The sequence below is a fragment of the Schistocerca serialis genome, chromosome 1 (assembly GCF_023864345.2).
Source record: "Schistocerca serialis cubense isolate TAMUIC-IGC-003099 chromosome 1, iqSchSeri2.2, whole genome shotgun sequence".
NCBI classification, from domain to species: domain Eukaryota; kingdom Metazoa; phylum Arthropoda; class Insecta; order Orthoptera; family Acrididae; genus Schistocerca; species Schistocerca serialis.
In genome coordinates, this window is record NC_064638.1 from 592,019,050 (window position 1) to 592,043,178 (window position 24,129).

Genomic DNA, 24,129 nt, shown 5'->3' on the forward strand with positions numbered 1-24,129 from the left:
AACGAAGTTAGAGATAGGTTGCTGCTAATAATTGTACTGTATTACACACTAGCTTTTTTATTAACAGTTCATTTCAAAGCTAAGTTGTGTTTTATTACTGTGTCCATAAGTGGCTGGAGCTAGATGTACGAAGTATTTTGATGTTATCACTGTTTGGCCTCATGCAGTTCCATAAGGGATATTTCGAAAACATACACAGAATTTTTGATTGCTGAAAGCACTCCATAGAGCCATCTTAAACGGCGTATAAGTTAACAATTATATCTTACACGCCGTCTAAAATGGATCTTCGATGTTTGCAAATAAAGGAATATTCATGTGATCTTGGCTGTAAAAAATTTTACCAAGTAAAACAGGTGGCTCCTTCTAATGTCTCAGCATGAGAAAACATAGTCGTGTAGTTAATTAGTTGTTGGCTTGTTGATTTACCTTGTGCTGTCCTTTCTTATTGAAAAGGAATGCTCATTTGAATATCATGAATTTTGTACAGATGGCATTTGCTGAAATATATCTGATTCTGCTTTATCTTTTGGTTTGGTGTCAAGTAATATATTTCTGGTTGTTATTAATCTCAGTACGCTTACTAACTGGGCTGTATTATTAACAAAAAATATGCGTTTGGAAGTGTTTAATCCCCTACAATCCCGAAACTTACCACTCCCAAAACATTCCTGTACAAAAATGTAAGAATTGCTCTAGTACACTGTATATCCATCTAATTAGCTGTAGGGTCTTCGGAGACCCATACAAACATACTGTAGCTGTTAAACGTTGTATATAAGCGAATTTAACTTCATCACTGAACAAAATTATTTTTGTGACATCTGCGACTAACACTTCGTGCGGCAAAACTCACATCCCTTTAAATCGTTTGGTCAAAGATTCTGTACCTCACTCAATTTACCTACGATGGTGAGATGGACGGGATGCCCGATGGGAGGCGTGGTGCTAATCTGGCACTCGTAAATGCCAGAGTCCTTCTTCTGCGCGTAGCGGATGTGCAGCGTCCAGTCCTCCGTGTGCGGGGAGTGCAAGGCTTCGAAGCGCTGGTCGCTGGTGTACGTGTAGCGGCCGACCGTCAGCAAGTGGATGTCGCGGTGTCGTACCCAGGACACCTGAAAGCGCAGCGAGTCTAATGTAGTCCAGCTCCATAAAATACTAAAGGCTGCTTTTCTTAACACAGTCACAGATATGAATAAATAAATAACCGCGACAGCTGCCGTGATGAGATTTATTGGTCTCCTGTTGTTTTATAGAAAGTTTGGTGACTATGATATCATTATCATGTGCCAAAGAAGTATTCTAAAGGAGACGCAAAAAAAAAAAAACTTTTGTTAACCTACAAGGGTTAAACCGCGTGACAAAACTTTCATTACATTACAAATACCAGAAGCAAGATCATGGAGCTTTTAGACATAGAAGCCGTCTCTCAATAAAACGTAGTTGTCTCTTACCCTCGCAGAACGTAGAAAACGCAACCATCAAAAACCTTGACAACAGACTATATGCGGGATGTAAGCTAGAACAAACTAGGATTCTAAGAACCCATACAAATGCGAAAAAACTGAACCTCAGAAGAGGTTTTGATAAAATTTCGCTGAGGAAAGCCATATGCTACTTTAGAAAGTGTGTATTACAACGCATTTATTAATCTGAAACATACAACGCTAAATACGGAACAATAACTATTTTCAGCTTTATCATATTTGTGATAATGCTTACATTGTTTGATATGTTATACATAATGCGATTAAATGTAAACAAATAGAAAATAATTTAACATTCCTCATACTAATGTCGGTCACAAACTCGTTACCATTTTGTCGCTCAGCTACATGGAAGTGCTATAATTTTTGTATTGCGATCAAGTTTCCTTAAAAAGCACATGGCTATGTGATGAGCGATACTGTTTTACGATTATGGATCTCCGGAGTTATTTCCCACTAAGGTCTTTCTTTCTGTTCCCGTCTGGATGTTTGCGTTGTCCTCATCGTCGTTTTATAATCATAGACGTGGGAGTCACCGAAGAGTTCTCAAATAAAACTAATTTGACCGAGGTACCGAACATCCCAGCCGCTGTCTCCCTGCCAATAAAGCCATACGCACATTTCATTTTATTTTACTGGCACGTGACGCGGATTTGGGTAACAGCTACAATACAATGCTTATGCAGCCCTCAGCGTGTTTAATCCATACCAGTCCATACTTTCACATCCTTATTAATAGTATAAGTACGAAAGTAACTCCGTCTGTTAGGTTTTCCAGGATTCTACCGCTCTTTGTAGTTATTTGGTACGGAATAGCTACAACCTTCACGAAGACCATAGGCTAGTTTAGAATGTTGCATCCTTTTGAGAATTTTTAACATTTTTAAATATGGTACACAAGAGTGGTACGCAGACACGACGCTGGCGTGATGATAGGCGAATCTTAGTGTCCGTTGACTATGTCGTTACAGTACATATTCAATGTTACTGTGCGCTTGGTTTATGACACTGAGTTTCTAGACCATCTGGCACAGGCTGAAAACATCTAAGTAAAACTGCTACTATAATCCTCGCAAACGTAAATCTGATTCAGAGCAGAGTTCTAAGAGAGCTCAGGTTGCGAAATTTAATGGAAACTCTGAGCCGTCCCATGTCCGCCGGGGCTTCGATGCAGAACGTCAGGTGGCCTCAAGAACTACCGTGACAGTAGAAGAGCCACAAATGCCTCACATTTTAGGTGCTGAATGTCACGCGTCTCTTGTAGCTTCAAAGATCCCTGAAGACTTGCAACGACGGCGTGATTTAAACGCTGTACGACAAACAGAGAGTCGTACCTTTACATGTGGGAAGTGAGAGGCTTTTGGAGAGGTCGCATTTCATTACGATTTGTTATCTGACTATGTTAATCCGAAATTAGCCATCACAGAAGATGGATGAAGAAAATATAACACATTAAAATGGTGTTCCTCTGGCGGTAAAATCTCACATCACTATTGAGCCAGAGAATCACCTAAAGACTGTACTTCTGTACAAATTTAATGAATCGACGCATTTTATAAAATATAATTAGAAAGTATAATGCATACATTCAGATTCGACATATAACAAAATAACAGAAACGCCTTCATTATGTAACTGTACACTGGAACTGCATACATTTTTTATACATACGTCTCTCTACCATTACATACACAGACATCTCGTAAAATTAGCTAGCTTTCTTACCCTTTATCTCTCATCATAAAAAAAACTACTGATATGTAAGGGAAGCAACGACTAACAGATAGTCAAATTATAAATGAATCCCTGTTATGTACAATGATACCGTGATGAAAAATGATACCCTAGGGAAATTGATAAATCATTCTAAGAATCCCTAATAAAAGAATAGGTTCTCATTTGAGTCTAAACAAAAGATCGACGAAACATTCTTCAAGAAAAAACCTCAAAATTTTTCTCCATATCTGTTAGACAGGGTAGTCACTGTCTCTGGAAATAGAGGTGGTTTCTGAGAAATCTCATGTATCTCTAGCAAAACTTTCCATCATTTACAGGCGAATTTCCTATTAGTCCATTTCCTTTTTTTGTGAGTTGAGGCAAATATCTGCTACTCCGTGGGCATCCTTTTCCTTCGACAGAGGAAACCTACAGCGAACATTGTCTCACTGTTAACCTTCCACAAATGTTGTCTCAATCCCTTCCAGAGCGGCTCTAATCTTATTAGAAGCTGCTTGTGCACAGCGTGATTGTATTAAAGGGGAAAAGGCATTCAGGAATTTTGTTCAGCAGCCAAGCAGTGTTGGAGTAGAGCTTAACCGTTTGAATCACTGAACTCTGAATCATTCGATTTAATGTTTTTATTGTTACTGCAGCTTCCTTGCCTTTGTATTGATCTTAATTTCGTAATTTTCACGACATATGTATTTCAAATGAAATCTCTTAAATTAGAAACTTCTGTGGGTGTCTTTATGTAGTTTCTAGAGGGAAGCGTTTTACTGGACATACTTACAGGTTTGTTCACTATTTTCAAGTTACCTGTTGTCTGCAGAGCTTTATCTCAGATGTCATTGTAGGCACTATAAATTAATCTGGATAAATAAGAACGATGAAGATCTCTAATTGTGGCACCTACACGTCGAAGTGCAAAGTGAAGAATAAATTTATGTTACGTCTTCGAAAAATTTGGCCGTTAGTTTTCTAACAATGTGTGTGTGTGTGTGTGTGTGTGTGTGTGTGTGTGTCTGTGTGAAGTGCCCTCATTCATCTGCGAGAGGGAGGAATTATCAGATACTTTAGAATAAAGTTTTTCCTCTATCTAATGAGATTACCTTTGGCTCGTTCAACAACATATGTAATGTGTTATACGTTTGTACTACGACATGTTCATCGTAGTTCTCACTATATACGCAAAAGAAATGTTATCACAGACTTATCTTTGCTGCTGTTTTTTTCTATGCCAAAAGAAGGTGAGGAGATTAATTACAACTTTCAAAACATACATTAATATCATATTCAGGTATACGTAAACTTGAATCTCGAAGTTACGTGTTCCATGGGTTCATACTGTCATAAATGATAAATGTTAAAAAATAACTGCGTTGGTTGCATCGCATTACATCTGCTGCATTCAGAGAAATTGCCAAGTGAAGCTGAACCTTAAAATATAAGAAACGCTCTGCTATTGAACATCCCGAGTTGCAAGTGTAAAACTTACGTTGCTCATAATCGCGATGTGATTGACGTACTACGATGCAACAAACACTCTACTTACAGCTATTTACACAGTTATCAAGTGGACTAGAAACGATACAGATGATCATTCACACACATAGAAAAATAAGGAAAGGGTTTATTCCTTCGTGCTTTATTGATTTTTACTACAGTACTAGAATGCCATTGCTTGGTGGTGTAGAAATACTTCCATACTTCTGGCGAAGAGTTCTCGGGCTTCGAGCCGGGTGGCGGTGTCTTCAAACTGCGACGTTTCGACGGGTGACATACTCATCATCTTCTGGCGAAGTGCGAGACTTTGCGGATGCCGGTCCCTTTATACCTGCGGTGTGTCCCCCACTACCTGGCCGCGGGAGGCTGGGTCCAGAGGAGCCGGCGGGCGGGGTAGAGGGGGAAGCGGGTGCGCCGTTCGTGTCTCCGTCAGAGCATTCTGATCGCGTCTCGTGAGCTGGACGGTTCTTGTTGCGTTCCTGGCGTATTGCGGCTAATGCTGGATTCCAGGCTGCGCTCAGTTGATAGCCTTCGTCCCTGTTCACAAGATTCTCGTGGACCCGTATTTCTATTGATTCTTTAATGACGCTATCCCAATAGCTCCCGGCTCGGCACAGCACCCTGGTGTTTTCGAAATCAAAGGTGTGGTTTTCTTTGATGCTATGTTCAGCTATAGCAGATTTCTCTATCTGTCCAAGTCGAACATGCCTGATGTGTTCCTCGCACCTTTTAGAGATGCAGCGCTGCGTTTGACCGATGTACTGCACACCACATTCGCAGGCAATGTTGTATATACCAGGTGAGTTTAGTTTGAGTGGATCTTTAGCTGAGCCCAGCAGCTCTTTCGTCTTCGGCGGCGGTCGGAAGACGGTATTTATATTTGATTTTCTTAATAGCCTCCCGATTTTGGCTGATGTGGGCCCCAAATATGGAAGAAAGGCGAGTCTCTTGTTAATTTCCTCTTCCTCTTCCTGAAATTTGTCAGCCTGTCTCCTCTTGAAGGCCTTGCCAATCTGTGTTTCACTGTACCCGTTTTTCCGAAATACCACTCTTAGGTGGTGTAATTCGTCTGAGAGGCTTTCTTTGTCACAAATGACGTGCGCCCTATGTACCAAGGTGGTCAGTACTGACTGGCGTTGCGCCAGATGGTGGCAGCTGGTTGCATGGAGGTACAGGTCTGTGTGCGTCTTTTTCTATATACTGAATGGCCCAGCGTGCCATCCTCTTTCTTCCTGATCAGTATGTCCAGGAATGGAATACAGCCATTCTCTTCTACTTCCATCGTGAAGGTGATATTCTTATGTATGCCGTTTAGGTGGTCCATAAACTCCTCCAGTGCCTGCCTGCCATGCTGCCAAATAGCGAAAGTGTCGGCCACATAGCGGAAGAAGTGCCTGGGTTTACGGTGAGCAGTTTGTAGTGCCACCTCCTCAAAGTGTTCCATATAAAGATTCGCGATCCCTGGAGCAAGGGGAGATCCCATGGGCACTCCATCCACTTGTTCATAATGCTCTCCATTGCACTTGAAGTAGGTGGTCGTAAGTGCATATTCAAAGAGCTTCACTGTTTCAGGCTCGAAGTGCTGATTAAGGAGCGCCAGGGCGTCTTGTAGCGGTACTTTCGTGAACAAGGAGGTGACGTCGAAGCTCACGAGTAGGTCATCACTCTGTATCCGGATGTCCTTCAGTTTTCTAACGAAATCCGCGGAGTTTTTCACGTGATGACTGCAGTGTCCCACCAGTGGTTTCAATAGTGTCGCCAGGTATTTGGCCAGTCCATAACTGTGCGAGTTGATAGTGTCCAGAATCGGCTGTAGAGGCACCCCATCTTTGTGAATCTTGGGCAATCCATACAGGCGCGGAGTGGTTGGCGCTCTGGGATACAGCCATTTCTGCACTGCCTCTGGTAGATCTGAGTCCTTCAGTAGCGACACAGTTTTCCTCGTCATCGTCGATGTAGGGTCCTTGTTGAGCTTCCTGTAGGATGGGTCTTGCAGTAGAGAGCAGATTTTCTGTTGGTAGTCGACTCTGCGAATCAGCACCGTCGCATTTCCCTCGTCTGCTGGGAGGACCATGATGTCAGCATCATCCCTCAGTGAGCGGATAGCCTCTCGCTCCGGCGCAGTAATGTTAGCTTTAGGGAGTCGTGACTTGTCGATGATCCTGCAGGTCTCCCTTCAGATCTGCTCAGCTTCCTCCTTCGGTAGGCCCCGGATTGCTTCCTCTACGCTGCTGATGATGTCCCGTTTCGGTATGGTCCTTGGTACAGGTGCAAAGTTCAACCCTTTCGTGAGGTGAGAAGTTGTGGCTGCATCTAGCACCTTATCTGTCAAATTTACAATAGCTCTGGTGCTATTTGTCACCTTCTGGGTCGACTGAGCTCCAGAGAGTCTGCCGAATTTGTTGATCTGTTTTGCGGCAGCATGTCGTTTCTGCACCTCACTGTCGGCGTGAGAGCTGCAGTCAACCCACTCCCAAGTGTGTGCCGGTAATGCTTCTGCCATTTTAAGGTGACATGCGATCAGGATGCGTGCATTCTTATCCAGTTCTTGCCGTGTGTAGGGATCGCGAATCTTTATATGGAACACTTTGAGGAGGTGGCACTACAAACTGCTCACCGTAAACCCAGGCACTTCTTCCGCTATGTGGACGACACTTTCGTGATTTGGCAGCATGGCAGGCAGGCACTGGAGGAGTTTATGGACCACCTAAACGACATACATAAGAATATCACCTTCACGATGGAAGTAGAAGAGAATGGCTGTATTCCATTCCTGGACATACTGATCAGGAAGAAAGCGGATGGCACGCTGGGCCATTCAGTATATAGAAAAAGACGCACACAGACCTGTACCTCCATGCAACCAGCTGCCACCATCTGGCGCAACGCCAGTCAGTACTGACCACCTTGGTACATAGGGCGCACGTCATTTGTGACAAAGAAAGCCTCTCAGACGAATTACACCACCCAAGAGTGGTATTTCGGAAAAACGGGTACAGTGAAACACAGATTGGCAAGGCCTTCAAGAGGAGACAGGCTGACAAATTTCAGGAAGAGGAAGAGGAAATTAACAAGAGACTCGCCTTTCTTCCATATTTGGGGCCCACATCAGCCAAAATCGGGAGGCTATTAAGAAAATCAAACATAAATACCGTCTTCCGACCACCGCCGAAGACGAAAGAGCTGCTGGGCTCAGCTAAAGACCCACTCAAACTAAACTCACCTGGTATATACAACATTGCCTGCGAATGTGGTGTGCAGTACATCGGTCAAACGCAGCGCTGCATCTCTAAAAGGTGCGAGGAACACATCAGGCATGTTCGACTTGGACAGATAGAGAAACCTGCTATAGCTGAACATAGCATCAAAGAAAACCACACCCTTGATTTCGAAAACACCAGGTTGCTGTGCCGAGCCGGGAGCTATTGGGATAGCGTCATTAAAGAATCAATAGAAATACGGGTCCACGAGAATCTTGTGAACAGGGACGAAGGCTATCAACTGAGCGCGGCCTGGAATCCAGCATTAGCCGCAATACGCCAGGAACGCAACAAGAACCGTCCAGCTCACGAGACGCGATCAGAATACTCTGACGGAGACACGAACGGCGCTCCCGCTTCCCCCTCCACCCCGCCCGCCGGCTCCTCTAGACCCAGCCTCCCGCGGCCAGGTGGTGGGAGGCACACCGCAGGTATAAAGGGACCGGCATCCGCAAAGTCTCGGCACTTCGCCAGAAGATGATGAGTATGTCACTCGTCGAAACGTCGCAGTTTGAAGAACCGCCACCCGGCTGGAAGCCCGAGAACTCTTCGCCAGCTGTATACGACGGGAAAGCATACATTCACAATTTCAAACTTGTTTCAAAGTTGTGTTAATACTAGAAGGGGCATAATGTTAACGTAAAACCGAATATCACTGGCTGGGATAAAGACAAATAATGGCTGATCTAGGATATAACAGAGGTAAATGGTAGTTATACGTATTTTTGTGAATGGACATCTGCATTGTTTCCAGTCCAGTTATTAACTGCGTTAATAACAATAACTGTAGCGTTTGTTGCGTTGCAGTACCTGAGTTGCATTGCGATTACGAGCAAAGTGGGGTTCACGTTTGCATCTCTGGATGTGCAATAGCCGCGCGTTTCGTTTATTTCATGCGTGAACTTCACGGGATCCAGATGACCCAATTGTGAAAGTCATTTTCCATTATCAATTGTTGTTCCAGAGATATCTCCATCGAAACTTTGGATGATTCGGACCAAATGAAACAGGCATGTGCTCAAAAAGTAGCATTAGTATAGGGTAAAGTGCCCTCTATCAGCAAGGCAGATGTTTTTTCTGGCGTGCAAGCGATCTTGCATCTAATATCTTTCATTGGGATTAGACAGCGGATTTTGCGGGCCTTGGAGAATGAATAAGTTCCCGTCTCATCATTCCCCGCATTCAGCTGGCGAGAAATACAGTGATCAAGCTGGCGAGGGCAGTCGTTATACACAACGAAGAGCACATTGCATCGCAGCGGCCATATGTGGGCGTCCTTTGTCCCGTTGAAGAAGAACACCCCCTCCCTGTCGAAAAAATGGTGCTATTACGGGGATAACAATCTTACAATGTAGCGGCACTGGTTAATTTGCACTACAGAAACATCAAATGTGAACTCGATTTGTAACTGATGACGCCCCACGCCCTGAACTCTGGGACTGTAATTGTATGTTCTGAGCGAATGCGATCTAGAATAGGCTACTCCACTGGTCTACACCATACACTGGTGCGTCCGTCACTCCCATGCGGACAGAACGGGCCCTTATTACTGAACACAACAGAGTGCCATCCACGCTCCGGTCAACTTTTTCAAGACACCTGAGTAGCCTTGCTTGGTAGTTTCGTGACGTCTGTGTTAGTACACATATGAAGCACTAAACTTAGTACTTCATTTATTTACACCATGTTTTATCCTAAAACTATGAGTTTTGCTTGTGCAATAGCTCAGTAGTAGCCCAGTTTTTTTCGAAACAGTTATGCTTTCATACTCGGTACCCTTCCTCCTTATTCTATAGACATGTGATATACTCCTTTCAACATAATGTTATCTATTCTCCGTGTGTTCTCTGTTTTGGTTTTCTGGTTTTCTGAATTATTTCGCTGACTTCTTCGACGTAATAACTATTACTTTCCGTGAGTTTCTTCAGAACGACTAAATTCTAGGTTTCCGGTGAACACCGAACCTCCATCAGTAAAAACCGAACCTGTATAGTATCTTCTTGTTTTCTGTCTGTCTAAACGACTATTAAGCAAGGATGTATTGGATTTTGTTTTAAAAAAATCGATTTTTCAAAAATATTATTTTCTTGACCTACACAGTTTGGTCTATGTTCTGGGTGAATTTTATCCTGATATCAGCTTTACAAATGCCTTTTAATTGTTAAACTGATTAACTCTGGAATGGCGACCACTCTCACCTTTTCCGACATTTGATAAACTGCTTGCTTCAGCGGAATCTTTTTTAAAAAAAATGGCTCTGAGCACTATGGGACTTAACATCTGTGGTCATCAGTCCCCTAGAACTTAGAACTACTTAAACCTAACTAACCTAAGGACAGCACAAACATCCCTGTCCGAGGCAGGATTCGAACCTGCGACCGTAGCAGTCGCGCGGTTCCGGACTGCGCGCCTAGAACCGCTAGACCACCGCAGCCGGCGGAATCTTTTTCAGTGTGAGGCCTATTTTCTCTCGATATTTTTGGCTGACATCTATATCTCTGGCTGACATCTATATCTTATACTATCCCATATCTGTAGGTGGAAGCTTGAATTCGCAAACCTTTAAGTGTAAGTCAAGATTTAAGCAAAATGGGTTGTGGAAAAACTGTGTTTAGAAAACGGAGGTTTCATGGAAATCGGATTACCAACAAGAAAGAGGAAGCAGCTCGAAATGAAGAACATAAGCTCTCAACTTCAGCATCGAAACTTGGGACAGGAGAACTGTACAGGTGCGTAAATGATGTTGATAAGGATTCCACTGGATTCAGACTTATTAATTTAGAGCTTCTCTGCCAGGCTGTAAGGTTTTCATGTTCGTGTGTTAGCTGTAGGATTACCGAATACATGATTGTTGTTGAAGAAAGAAAAGTGGGAATAGCTTGCGATTTAAATTAATTTGTAATTCGTGTGACTACGATTTTCATTTTCCTCCTCCAGGAAAAGTGACACTGGTACCTTTGAAAGCAATTTTAGATTAACATTTGCTCTGACATTCCTTGGATACGGCAGGGATGAAGGTAATTTATTGTGTGGTTTTCTAAACATGTCTCAACGTTGTACAAGGTTTGAACAAATGAATGAAGAAAAGTCTGATGCCTGTATGCGATACTGCCAAAGTTTCAGTGATGAAATCAATGGAGAAATTAGCGGAAATAAACCAAAAAGAAATAAATCTTGGGGTAGATATTCATGACAGTGAATCTCCTACAAATGTTTCTGACCTATGTGTGTCTTTAGATGGGACCTGGATGAAAAGGGGTCACACATATCTGTATGAAGTTTCATCTATTATTGGTATTAACCCAGGTAAAGTTTTAGATGTAGAAATTATGTCTAAATACGGCCACCAGTTTGCAACAAGGAAAATATCCAACAATGAAGACAGTGATAATATGTGGCAAGAAAAGAATGCAGTAACATGCTCTAAAAACTATAGTGGCTCAAATGGGGGCATGGAGGCTGCTACAGTTGTGAGGATCTTCTCCAAATTCGAGGACCCGTGTGACGTTAGATATACTAAATACCTTGGGAACTGCTCTTCGTTCAAAGCTGTAACAGGTAAAAACCCGTACAGTAAAACAATAGAAATGTTGGCATGTGTTGGCCACATCCAAAGGAGACTTGGTGGTAGGCTTCGTCGCTTGCTGAAAGAGAAGAAAGGTGAAGTACTTGAGGATGGAAAACCACTAGAAGGAAAAGGTTGGCTTTCTCTGAAAGAAATTCATTCTCTTCAGTTATTTTGTGGCGGAGTTATCAGAAAGAAACACATAATTTAGAGGCAATGAGGTGTGACGTGTGTGATTTTTTTTTCTGCAAACTGACCAAACAGCAATGCAAAATCTCTGTTCGAAAGACGATTGGTGTAAGTTCAAGAACAAAAATGAGACGGATTCATATAAACACTCATTACCAGAAACTGTTATGAATGCAATTACGCCCACATTCAGGTTTCTTGCACACCCAGATTTATTGAGGAAGTGTCTTTACGGAAAGACACATAATGCAAATAAAAGCCACAATAATTAATTTGGATTAGATGCTTAAAAAGGACATTCTGTAGCCTTGAAGTAATCAAAATAGGTGTCTATGATACAGTTTTATGTTACAACAACGGAAAAAAGGGCAGAATTGAAGTACTGAAGAGAGTTGGTATAGATCCGGGTGTGTTAACAACAAATCATATTACACCATCGACGAGAGCAGGGTCAAGAAAGGTAACAGATCAGTGACTTAGCTGCAAATACAGGACAGGCAGATTCGAAGAGGAGAGAAGAGAAACCTTGAGGATGAGGACTATCAGTATGGAGGATTTTAAAACTGAGGTAAGCTTATTACATGTAGAAGAATTAGAAGAAAATCTTTGAACTTAAATTTCTTTGTTTTACATTTTTTTACGTTATTAGAAGCCTTTTCTGAAAAAGTATATGCCCTAATTCTCTGAAATTATCAGGAATTTTCGCTACGTATTGCTCTGTCCCTTGAACTAAAAAATACGAGACCCTGCAACTACAGTGTGATTTTTAGATGATTGTATGTAGACAATAAAGTTAACTTTAGGATGTGCAAAATTAAAAACTCTGTTAATGATACAATTTGTACCATGAATTACTAAATGTATTTCAGTGGTCTTATAATCTTCTCAGAACACTACAAGAATAACTTCAGATTAACTGTATGATTAAAATTTGAGTTGTAGCTTTTTATAAAAAAGACAATAAAAAAGTTAAAAATTCTAATTTCTGGCAAAATATTAGTCCAGCATATATTTTTATATATAAATCCGTTAAACACGGATATTTTTCTTTACACATGCAAAATTTTAGATCTGTACATTAATAAACATGGCTGTAATGATTTTTTAAATAAATGTTCACATTTTCCGTTACATCCCCCTCTTAAAAACACTTTCCACAGGAATGGGTGGATGTACCAAGTTGAAATTTATGTCACATACTGCGTTCAATGGCTCCTTGGCTGTGCAAAACATGAAATACCATTAGTTTATCAAAGAAGAAGATACGGGCATTTATGTCATATATTTTAATGTTCGTCAGGCCACTCATCATAACCTATAAGGTCCTTCCCGTTGGCCTAGAAACATGACTATTTTGAAGAATGAAGGTATCATAGCATAGCGAAAGGAAAAATACGAAAACTATTAATCTGTAATCATATCATACGAAGACTTTTTTTTCATTTCCTGTTTGTCTACACGTCAATCTGTTAAGAATCCACTTTTCTGAGGAATGTCTAGACGAATGAAGATGAAATTTATGCCACGTGATAAGGTCTATAGGCCATTCGCGGTGTAATAGATACAACGTTCTATGTCGACGCAACCAAAACATACTGCCATTTAGGTCACATATTTTGATAATCGCAAACTTACTCCAGAAAACACATAGACTAGTCCTGTTAACCTAGAATCATGATATTTGGCAAGAACGAGGCATTCGCAGAACAAAAGAACGAAAAAAAACGAAAAATTTAAATTTGTAATTATATTGCACGAAAAAATATTCCTTTTCTAGTCAAACTTCAAATTAAAACCATCAGTAGTTCTCCATTCAGGCTGACTGGGTCCTAATAATGAAAGTCAAATGACTTCATTTTTCATATGACGTGTTTCAGAATTTATTCATCGTCAGATATCCAGGAGCGATTACTGCACGTATATATGGCGTTTCTAGTTGTATGAGAAACAAACTTTCGCAGACCAGTCAGCCTAATTACGGAACTACTGATAATTGAAATAACGTTCACCCGTCTCCTGCATGACTTTATCTCACATTTATGTTATAGAAATTAAAAAATTCTGGAAAATCTTGGAGCGTCTGGGACTGATACGTTGCCAGTATCAATGTCGACAATAAGCAAAAATGTTAGAGATTCTCGAGTCCGGGAATCGATGAACTGTCTCTACCTAAAATTCTGTGCGGAACCCTCAGTGCATGAGTCGTACTTGCACCTGGTGAGTTTTTTTCCTTTGTTGCTGAATCAAAGGTACCTTAAGCAACCAGTTGGTTAGGGAACGAAAATATGATATTTTGTCTGTAATTGGATGCCATGGTGTAGAGTCTACGATGAGGTGTGTACAAGTGCGTTTCCTAATGTGGCTGAACGCGGCATGTAAACTGAAGAGAAGTATGATTTTGGAATTTTCTGTGAGGTCGTCGTACTTACAGTGAGGTTCCCCAGGTTCTTGACGCGGCACCTCAAGAGTGCTGGTTTCCCGACCAGTCCTGTTACGTTTCCCGGCACGCTGGTGTCGAACTGAGGACCTGACGCCACCTTTGGAAGCTCTTGCAGGAAGTCCGCGAAGTAGCGATGGTTGCTCCTACTTCCTGCAAATAAGACAGGTGTAGTTAAAAACCGGTATGTGCTTTTTTTCGGAAGCAGTCTCTTTTTTTCTGTAAAACTGAACTTTCTGTAGAGAACTACAATTGGCGTCACACACAATTAGAAAGCAAGACAGGAAGACCCAAACAACCAATACTTACTGTTATCATAAATGAATGAAAACCATCAAGCACAAAGATACACTTTGTCTTCGAATTCAGTGCTACTGATGCCTTTGGGAAGTTACACATCGACGGCGGCAGATATCAAACGTAACACGTTGAGCCGTGGTAGAAATTGCTGTTTTGAAGAGCGCGCCGCAGCGCGTAGTGTGAAGCAGTCGCCCTCCGTTTCTGGCGGTGGCGCCGCTGTGCCAATCGCAGTTTTGGTGTCTCCCTTCTGTGGGAAAGGTTGCCTGTTCACATGCATTTAAGAGGCGTTATGAGCTCGCCATTCGGTCAGCTGGTCAGCCGGGTCAGTCAGTATCTGTCAGTCGTCAGGAGTGCTAGTATGCGTTAGGCCGCCAGTCTGCTCGAGTTTGTTCAGGCAGTGGTCATTGGCGGTTGGATCTATCGGTTGGTCGATCGTGCACTGAGACACAAGATGACTTGTCCGTCTTGAGCGTCGGCGCATATGAGGTCGCCACGTGAGTCCAGTGGGCCGCGCCGCATAGCGAGGGGTAGTGGCTTCGCGGCCGACACGAGAGCAACGGGAGTCAACCCACGACATCGGTCTGGCCGGTGCGAGCTGCGACGCCATGAGACGGGAGATCGGCGCGCTCTCATGAGTCCGTTGAAGCGGCTGGCAGCGGACGGTTCGATAGAGCGTTTTGGGGGTGCTGTGCCAGGTCTTCGCCAGACATCGCAGGTTGTTAGAAGTTAAGTGATTCGTAATATGTTGTTTCATTTACTCGTTAAATTCTACTTGTTTTCTTGGTCAGTCTCTCGTCCCCTGCTTGCTCGTCTGTCTCTCGTCCGCATTTGTTAGGAAGTTAGTGTCTCTGTCTGTCGGTCGGTCTGCCGTACGTTAATAGCTGCCTCTGTCATGTTTGTCGGATTCGGTGCTAACGAATTTATTGATCGAAGTGGAGCGGGCGAGTTCATAAAATATGTTTTTATCTTGCTTATCAGCTTGAGAGGCGGTATATGTGTAATATGTCTAGCCAACCTTGTATTTCTTTATGTAAGACTGCATTTCATGGGTTTTTATTGAAATGGTCATTTTAGTATATAAAGTTACCACCCTTCCACCATTTAATAACAACAATTCTTTCTTTTAATAATTTTCTTGTATCCTGGATACTTGTGTAAGAATCTTGATTCATCAACTTGTAACCAGCATTATTCGGTGCATGCTTAGGACTTCATATAGGGAAAAACCCGGAAAATCGTTAGTAGGACTCGCCCACCGTAGTTTCCGTACAAACTTCGTAATGTATGTAGGCAGTTCATGCATCCAGGGAATCGAGAATGTAAACGACTTTTTGCTTGTTATCGCTGTCTATACAGGCAAGAGATCAAAATATGGTACCTAAATGGCGGTAGCTTTTGATTGTTGACGTAGAAGTTTAAATTTATTACAGCGGCAAGGAAACGTAGACATTAATACGTGGCATAAATTTCATCGTCATATGTTTAGCCGTTGCTGGAAAAAAATGGGTCTTAACAAGAGGGACAGAATATATTATTAGCTATGCAATCAGAAAAAAAATATTTTTCTCGTGTGGTTTTATTGCATATTAAAAATTGTCGGATTTATTTTTGCCTTACTTGTACCGCGAAATCCTGCTTCTTGAACAATTTCATGATTCTAGGTCAACTCGGCGTACCGCATAGATTTTCATGTGTGAACTTGCGAGTATTAAATTACGTGACATAAATGGCAATATCTTTCGACTGTGTCGATTTTGAGAGGTTAAATCGCAAAGAGACTGTAAAGCTTCGTATGTGACAAAAATTTCAACTTCGTATGTCTATCCGATCCTGACAAGAAGGGATTTTAACAGACAAACACTACACAGATTACAAATGTGGTGGTGGTGGTGGTGGTGGTGGTGGTGGTGGTGGTAGTAATAGTAGCTTTGTTCATCTGCAGATCTCTTTTTACAAGAATATGGGACATGTCAAAGTATTTACAAGTTTAGACCAATTTAAAATAAACTAATTTCTATACACATACACTTACAGACTTCTAATTAGAGACAATCATTAGATTTGCTCCAGGTGTACAATACTTTTTTTACAAATAACATATTACATAATGTAATGCCACACTGTTCACTCATATCTCACTGCCAGTCACTGCACACATTACACACACGTTATTTCATAACACTTCACACACACACACACACACACACACACACACACACACACACACACACACACACACACACACACAGTGGTGATTTAAGGGTCATTTTATGTACCGCAACTCCTCATTTGCTATCCTGAAAAACTGAGTCAGTATCCCTCTACAGAGAATGAAGTGTTGAGCTCAGAAAGAGGAAAAGGTGTTAGTATTGTGCTGTGCATAGCTTGGGGATGAGTTTTTCTAGAATAGGAACAAAGACGGAAAGGAAGATAGTGTGAAGTTGTTGTGTCGAATGTTGGATGTTTTATAATCATTATTATAATGTATTTGTATAATTTTTTAAGCCAAATCCCTGCTCTGTGTTGTCTAAGTAATATTTAAATGCGTAAAATGTATTGCGTAACAGATACTTTTAAGTTGCCTTTTTAAGTAAGTGTTATTTTCAAATTTCTTTAATTTCTTGTGGAAATGTATTGTACAGTTTTCTTCCTTGGTAGAAAACGCTGTTTTGCGTTTAATGTTTTTTTTTTTCTTGGTAAATGTAAGTTGAGTCTAGCTCTTGTTCCATGGACATGGACGGAGCTGTTTTTGCAGTAATTACCAACGTTATTTTTGATGTGTAAAACTGAGTGGTAAATGTATTCACACGGAGCAGTTGAAATCGCCACTGTATTGAACAGATCCTTACAATGAGCAAGACTACTATTTTTGGTTATTATTCTTATGGCTCTGTTCTGGAGTTTGAAAATTGTGTTCAAATTTTGTGCATTTGTTCCCCAAAAAAGAGTTCTATAGCTAAGAATTGAGTGTACATATGAATAGTATGTAACTGAAAGACACTGCATGTTACACGCTGATGATAGGACTCTAAGGGCATAACATGCTGATGACATTCTGTTCGCAAGTACCTTTGTGCGTGCACACCGCTTCATCTGGGAATCAATATTCATTCCTAGAAATATTGCATTTGTTACAATCTATAGAGGTACCACCTACATTTAAGATAACATTGTCATTTTCCCTCTTAAAACTGAAATTCATGGCATTAGTTTCCTTTATGTCCAATGTCACGTCATTGCTTGTTGACCAATCGTAAACTTCCTCGAGAGTTTCATTTGCTTTCTCTGCAGGGAGTTTACTTGTTTTCTCGGAGACTACAATATTGCTGTGATCAGTGAAGAGAATTTATCACTATCACTACAGGGAAAGTCATTGATGTATAGCGGGAATAGTATTGGTCCTAATTTGGTACAAATGGTTCAAATGGCTCTGAGCACCATGAGACTTAACACCTGAGGTCATCAGTCTCCTAGAACGTAGAACTACTTAAACCTAACTAACCTAAGGACATCACACACATCCATGCCCGAGGCAGGATTCGAACTTACGACCGTAGCGGTCACGCGGTTCCAGATTGTAGCGCCTTGAATCGCTCGCCCACCTCGGCCGGATAATATGCTACCTTGTGGAACCCCTATATTAATGTATTTTGGTTCTGATAAGTGTTTTGCTAAATGTTTAGATCTATTTGAAGTGTTATCTTTGTTATTTGTACCTTGTCTGCTAGCTATAATCGAAACCAGTCATTAGCTACGCCTCTTATTCTTATTGTTTCTAATTTATTTAATAGAATCTTGTGGTCGACTGCATCAAAGGCCTTCCAAAGATCCAGAAATATGCCTGTGACACGCTCATCTTTGTCAAGAGCACGGGTACAACTTTGTAAATTCTACAATGGCTGACTCTTTGCCACTTTGGGGAACCAAACTGTGACTCGGTTAAAAGATCGTATTTATTCAGGTAACTCATTAATCTGTCCTTCATAATTGTTTCTTTTTTTTTGTTGTGAGAATGGTGACAGTATGGAAATAGCCTGGTAATTTTCTGTCTTCTGGATTACCTTTCTTACGCAAAGGTACAACTCTGGCCTGTTTCAACTGCTCTGGAAATGCTCCTGTTGTGAGGGATTCATTCATTAAATTTGTAAAGGGGTCTTGTATAATCTCTATGCATTGTTTCAGTACACACATTGGTACTTCATCTAAGCCTACTGACATTTTATTTTTGAGTTTTTGAATAGTTTCATTGTTTTCATTCTCTGTGGTTGGAAGTACCATCACTGTATTTAGTGCAATACTTGAAAAATGCTCATTTACATAGTTTGCTAAGTCTTGTAGATCATTTATTACTTTATCCCCCTCCCATAGCAGTATATTATTCTGTGTTTGTTTACCTCTCCCCGTTTCCTTTTTTATAAAATCCCAGACTGGTTTGCTTTTCTTGTTCACATTGTATATTATTTTGTCATTAACGGACTTTTTTGCAGCAGTCAGCACCTTCCTATAGATCTTTTTGTATCTATGATAGAAATTTAAGAATTCTGTATCACTGCGACTCTTTTCCATGGAAATGAGGTATTTAAGTGATTGGTCTGAACTTCTTAATACCTGCTGTTACCCATCTGTTTTTGTGAGATTTTGATACATACATGCATACTTTCGGAAATTCCTTTTCAAAGTTCAATCTAAATAATGTTGAGAATTTACAGAATTTCATATTCACATAGTTTTCCTTATACAATTCATCCTAGCTTTGTTTTGCTAGGTCTTCTGAAAAATCTTTTATTGTGATTTCAGTTAGATGTCGTTTATAGGCTTGTATTTTATTTTGGTCATAAGAATTACTTACGTAGTGAAATCTTACTTCATGCCAAATTTGATGGTTTTAAGTCCACTGGAGGTACCCTTGGTGTTTGGTGGGCTAGTTCACAGCTGTCAGAGTAGGTGACTTAAATCTGTATCTTTCGATTACACTGACCTAAAAGCTTCAATTTTCCACACTGCTAACGGGACATATACCTTATTATTTGACATAAATATCAACTTGATACGGGTAACCGTTTCTATGAAAAAATGTTTTTATCTGTGGGACAGACTGACGGACACCGAAGGATTCCGTTTGTACCGCCTGAGGTACGAAACCAAAAGTAACCTGACTCTACGTATTATGCCCAGACTACATCCAAACACTGGTATTTGTACCACCATGGTCGTAAATATAGAACAAGTCAGTGCTCAAATATCAGCAAATTTTAGTCATTTGTAACAAATTATTCAGAAATGTTAAACTTGTAGCTGGTATATTCTTTTAGATGCTGAACTGGCGTAATGATATTGATGAAGCGCATATCGGACATATTCGTCATTCGAGTCCTCCCACCTTACATGTACATGACATGTAGATGCAAATTGTTCCCAATTTTTATTGATATACTGTCGTTTGCACAACTCATTTAAGGGCATGAATCTTATTTTAAGTCATCGACTTTCTCCTCCGAACATGAAAATATTTTGCTGACGCCGACTTACTAGAGACAAACGGTCGTCATTATACAATAAGGGAAGATATAGGTGCTCGCATTAACACGCTATTCGAAATAGGAATAATAGAGAATTATTCTGAAGGTTGTTTGAGCCACCCGCGGCTACTTAAGTTCGATTTGCAGAGTCTCCATTAGATGTAGATGTAGAAATTCAGAGTTTATTGCGTAAAACTTAATCCCTGAAAGTCACTCGAGGTACTCACATGCACGATTTACTAGTTCATGATGTGACCGAACTAGATTGAAACATTAGTTATTGTCTCATTAGCGAAGTGCATAATGAATACTATTCAGCCATTTTTGGAGGTATTTCCAGAAAGAAATGTATAAAATCAGGAGTTAAGTTACGGTCACTAATGGGTAGGATTACTCTGAACAGCACTTCCCCAAAGAGTGAAGCTCCACCGGAGTTCATTAATACCACAGCGAATTATGTCATACTCTTCTCCTTTCTCGGCTGTAGCATATTCTGGACGTCGAGCGCCTCCTACAACCTGAGTCCGCGAGGCTCTCCCCGTCGGAGGCTCGAGTCCTGCCTCGGGCGTGGGTGTTGTGTCGTCGTTAGCGTAAGTTAAAGTTAGATTAAGTAGTGTGTAAGTTTAGGGACCGATGACCTCAGCAGTTTGGTCCCATAAGACCTTACCACAAATTTCCACATTCGCTAAAACAGGAGTGTTGCAACAAGTTTACATTCCTAATATGGTGGCAAGCGGAGTTGGTCTAATGAGGCACACTAACAAACCCCGTACGAACCTTTATATGACGCTTACGAATCATCGTTATATCTTCAGAGAATGGAAAGAAAGGTAGACAATTTTTAACACACGCACATTGATATATACGATACTCCGTCAATGGACAGAGAGAGACAAACATCTCATTCAATGCACCATACCAACCTTAACGCTTCCGTATAGGAAAAAATTTCATTATCTGACATATCGCGTTAAATATATATCTTTAATTTCATTCGAATGTAAATCCACTAATTTACTAAAAGCCGTGTTTTATATTAACTCAATAGCCCTCCTAAATACTGTACAGTATTAAATACTTGAAAAGCTCGTGCGTTACTGTTGCTGGCATAGGATTCATCTGTCGGCAGAAGTGTATCGATTCTGCCGATCGCTCGACTACAGTACACAATGGGACACAGGGCATTTATTATTAGCGGACCAACGAGTTTAAAATGGTGTCAGAATTTGTACACTGAAGGATAAGGATATGAACTAAGATACCTTCCCCTGTTTATTTCATGGCTCTATTACTACTGAAACGTCCCCTTAGAACAATTATACATGACTGTGCTTAAACTGACACACAATATTTTTAGCGCAACGCAATCTGACTTTCAAAAATTGCTACAAAAGAATGGCCCTGACTAACATTAACCTATACCTTTCACAAATCACTTACCTCACCAAAAATCTTCGATGCCTGAACTACTGCAATACAGCGAGCGCCACTACTGCCAGCTAAATAAAAGATTCAAACTACGGAAGGCACTAACTACTGATAGGCATAGTTAGCAAATGAAAGATTTCAATAGAGAACAAACATTGTATTTACCTTAATAGACATAACATATATAGCAGTTCATGACATCCATTCTTACAAATATCAAAACTCCGCCATTTCTCTCCCCACATCCACCACTACTGGCGGCTCACCTCCAACTGCCCAACGATATGCGCTGTTAACATCCAGCTGCCCAACAACTACAATGGCCAACAACAATGCCAACCAGCCACAGAGTGCACACAGCACAGCCAGTGATTTTCATACAGAGCGCTACGTGGCGTTACCAATATAAAAACCTGAACAGCCTACTTACATAGCCCCCATGCTCCCCACAAAAAATTTTACAAATTGTTTTGCGCACTGGCCAATACAGATATGAAAAAATTTTTCATAATTACAATAACAAAGAAATCAAATGCACACACTTATTGATACAATGTTGGTCAAAAGGTAAAATTTTCTCACAGTCCATAAAGACAGTCCTGATCATTCATCACAGTAAAATTGCAGTGTTTTTTTTCTCAAAGTCTGAGCAGTAAAAGAGAATGCACACGGAAGTTGTGGATCTCCATGCAGTCTTGAAGTAGTCCTTCCAACGGAAAGACAGTGCTGACTCTTGACATGCAGACAGGTAATGGGCCACAACAGAGCAAACCCACAGCAGAGTCAGTCGAAGTTTTGAAGAATATTGGTAGGTAGGTCATCACAGAGCAGGCCAACTGTAGTCCTGGTAGAGGTTATGGCATTAGTGGGCCACCAGAGGAGCAGACCCACTGCAGTCCTTGCAGAAATAATGGTATTGGTGGGTCATCAAAGTTGCAGACCCACTGTAGTCCTTGTAGAGATGGCCAGCAGCCATCTGCTGTGACTGTGCAGGTGCACAATCACCATTGAAGAGTTTTGCGGATAATATAGCAAGTCCATAACCACCACTTGTGCACTCATAAAGTTTTTGGAATTGTCCTTAGAACCAGCAATGCTGTTATCCACTCCCTTGCTGAGTTATCAACACACGTGCAAGCACTAACAGTCCCAACTTGTCACATACTGTGCATATATTATGACCAACAGAAACGTTTGCAGTGAAATGTAACTTAATTTGAAGAACTGGTGTCCATTACAATTTCATAACATGAGAATACAATTACAAAGATACAGAAAACATAATTAAAACATAATAATACAGATAACATTTGTAGTAATACAGGCTTTACAAAAGAATAGAAACAAACATATACATCAGTGTTACACGAATTATGACATAAGTAAATATATAAAATAAGAATAGTTTTCGAAACATTAATTTCACATGTGAGCATTGAAATAGAACAGAATAAATGTCTAAACATCTCTACAAAGTAAATAACATATTATTAGAAAAATTCTACAACATAACTCTTATTAGTTAAACATATAAGGACAGGAAAAACATAAATTCACATAGTGTAATAACACAAAAATACAGGACAGGGTTTGTTTTCAGTGTGACATTTGGTACTGCAGTCCACCCCAAAACTTCATTCCATATATCCTTCCTCTTATTTCAACATTTGTTTCACCAAAAAAATTCTATCCAAGCATCCTTTCTGTATTTATATGTTCACACATTCCTTACCTCATTATTTATTTCCAAGAAAATCCTACCTAAACCTGTTGTTCCTAAACCCTACTTTTTTGGTTCATATCCTGTTTCAATATACTTTTTTCGCCAAACCATTTTATTATAGCTTCTCAATGCATTTCTTCCAATTCATCACAACTTGTTCTCTTATATGGCCAACCCCATCTTAAGCTAACTTAAATCTACTGCGCTCAGATGCTAAACTAAGGGACGAGGCAATGCAGCAGTACAAAACAATTAACACAAACAGCAGTGACAAAAAATTGCAAATTGGCAAAGCAAGCAGCAAAAAAATATAAATTAGCAAAGCAATTGCAGTATTACAACTAATATAAGGCAATGTGCAGCAACAAGAAAAATAAATCAGTAGTAAAACTGGCTTAACAGAGTAATACAAAGTGAAATTCAGTAATACTATGCCTGGCAAATAGCAGCAGCACATGCAATAACTTATACCTAAATATGACATAGCTCAAGCAGAAAAAATATTACACTAAAGACAACAATGCAGATAAGGAAAATGTATATTCACATCTTAATGTCTATGTAATTAAAGTGGTGCACCACAAAAACTAATTCTACAAAAAATTACCAAGTACTTGAAAAGAAAATGATATATGCAGTTACTGTTATTAGTTCCTTCTTATTGTTCTTTCCATTCCAAGGGCACCTTTTTCGAAGAATGTGGATCATAAAATAATTACTTAATAGATCTCTTGACAGAAAGTGTTAACATTAGCAAATGCATTTAAGTTTATTTTATAAAACCAATGCTGCAACACAGCTGGAAAACAGATATCAAATGAAATAAGCAATTATGCAAACCAAAGCATAAAAACATCATTCAACAGCTATGTGGCATTTCATAAGTAAGTAGAAATTCTCTCAATTCTCGTAGAAAGACACTTGCTGTAGTCAGGTGTGCAGATGTATGAATATTTCCCATCAATTCATAAGCATTTCAGTAAGTAGCACAAAGTATGA

General features: G+C 40.4%; 1 protein-coding gene across 1 annotated transcript in view; it reads right to left on the reverse strand.

The window, feature by feature from the left end:
- The window catches only part of LOC126457933 (zwei Ig domain protein zig-8-like), a 173,781-nt gene that overhangs the window by 39,234 nt on the left and 110,418 nt on the right, over positions 1-24,129 (reverse strand). Inside the window, exons 2-3 of the mRNA XM_050094648.1 lie at positions 14,153-14,313; positions 905-1,115 (exon numbers count right to left, since the gene is read on the reverse strand). Coding sequence (XP_049950605.1) covers positions 905-1,115; positions 14,153-14,313 — 372 coding nt within the window. The remainder of the gene's footprint in view (positions 1-904; positions 1,116-14,152; positions 14,314-24,129) is intronic.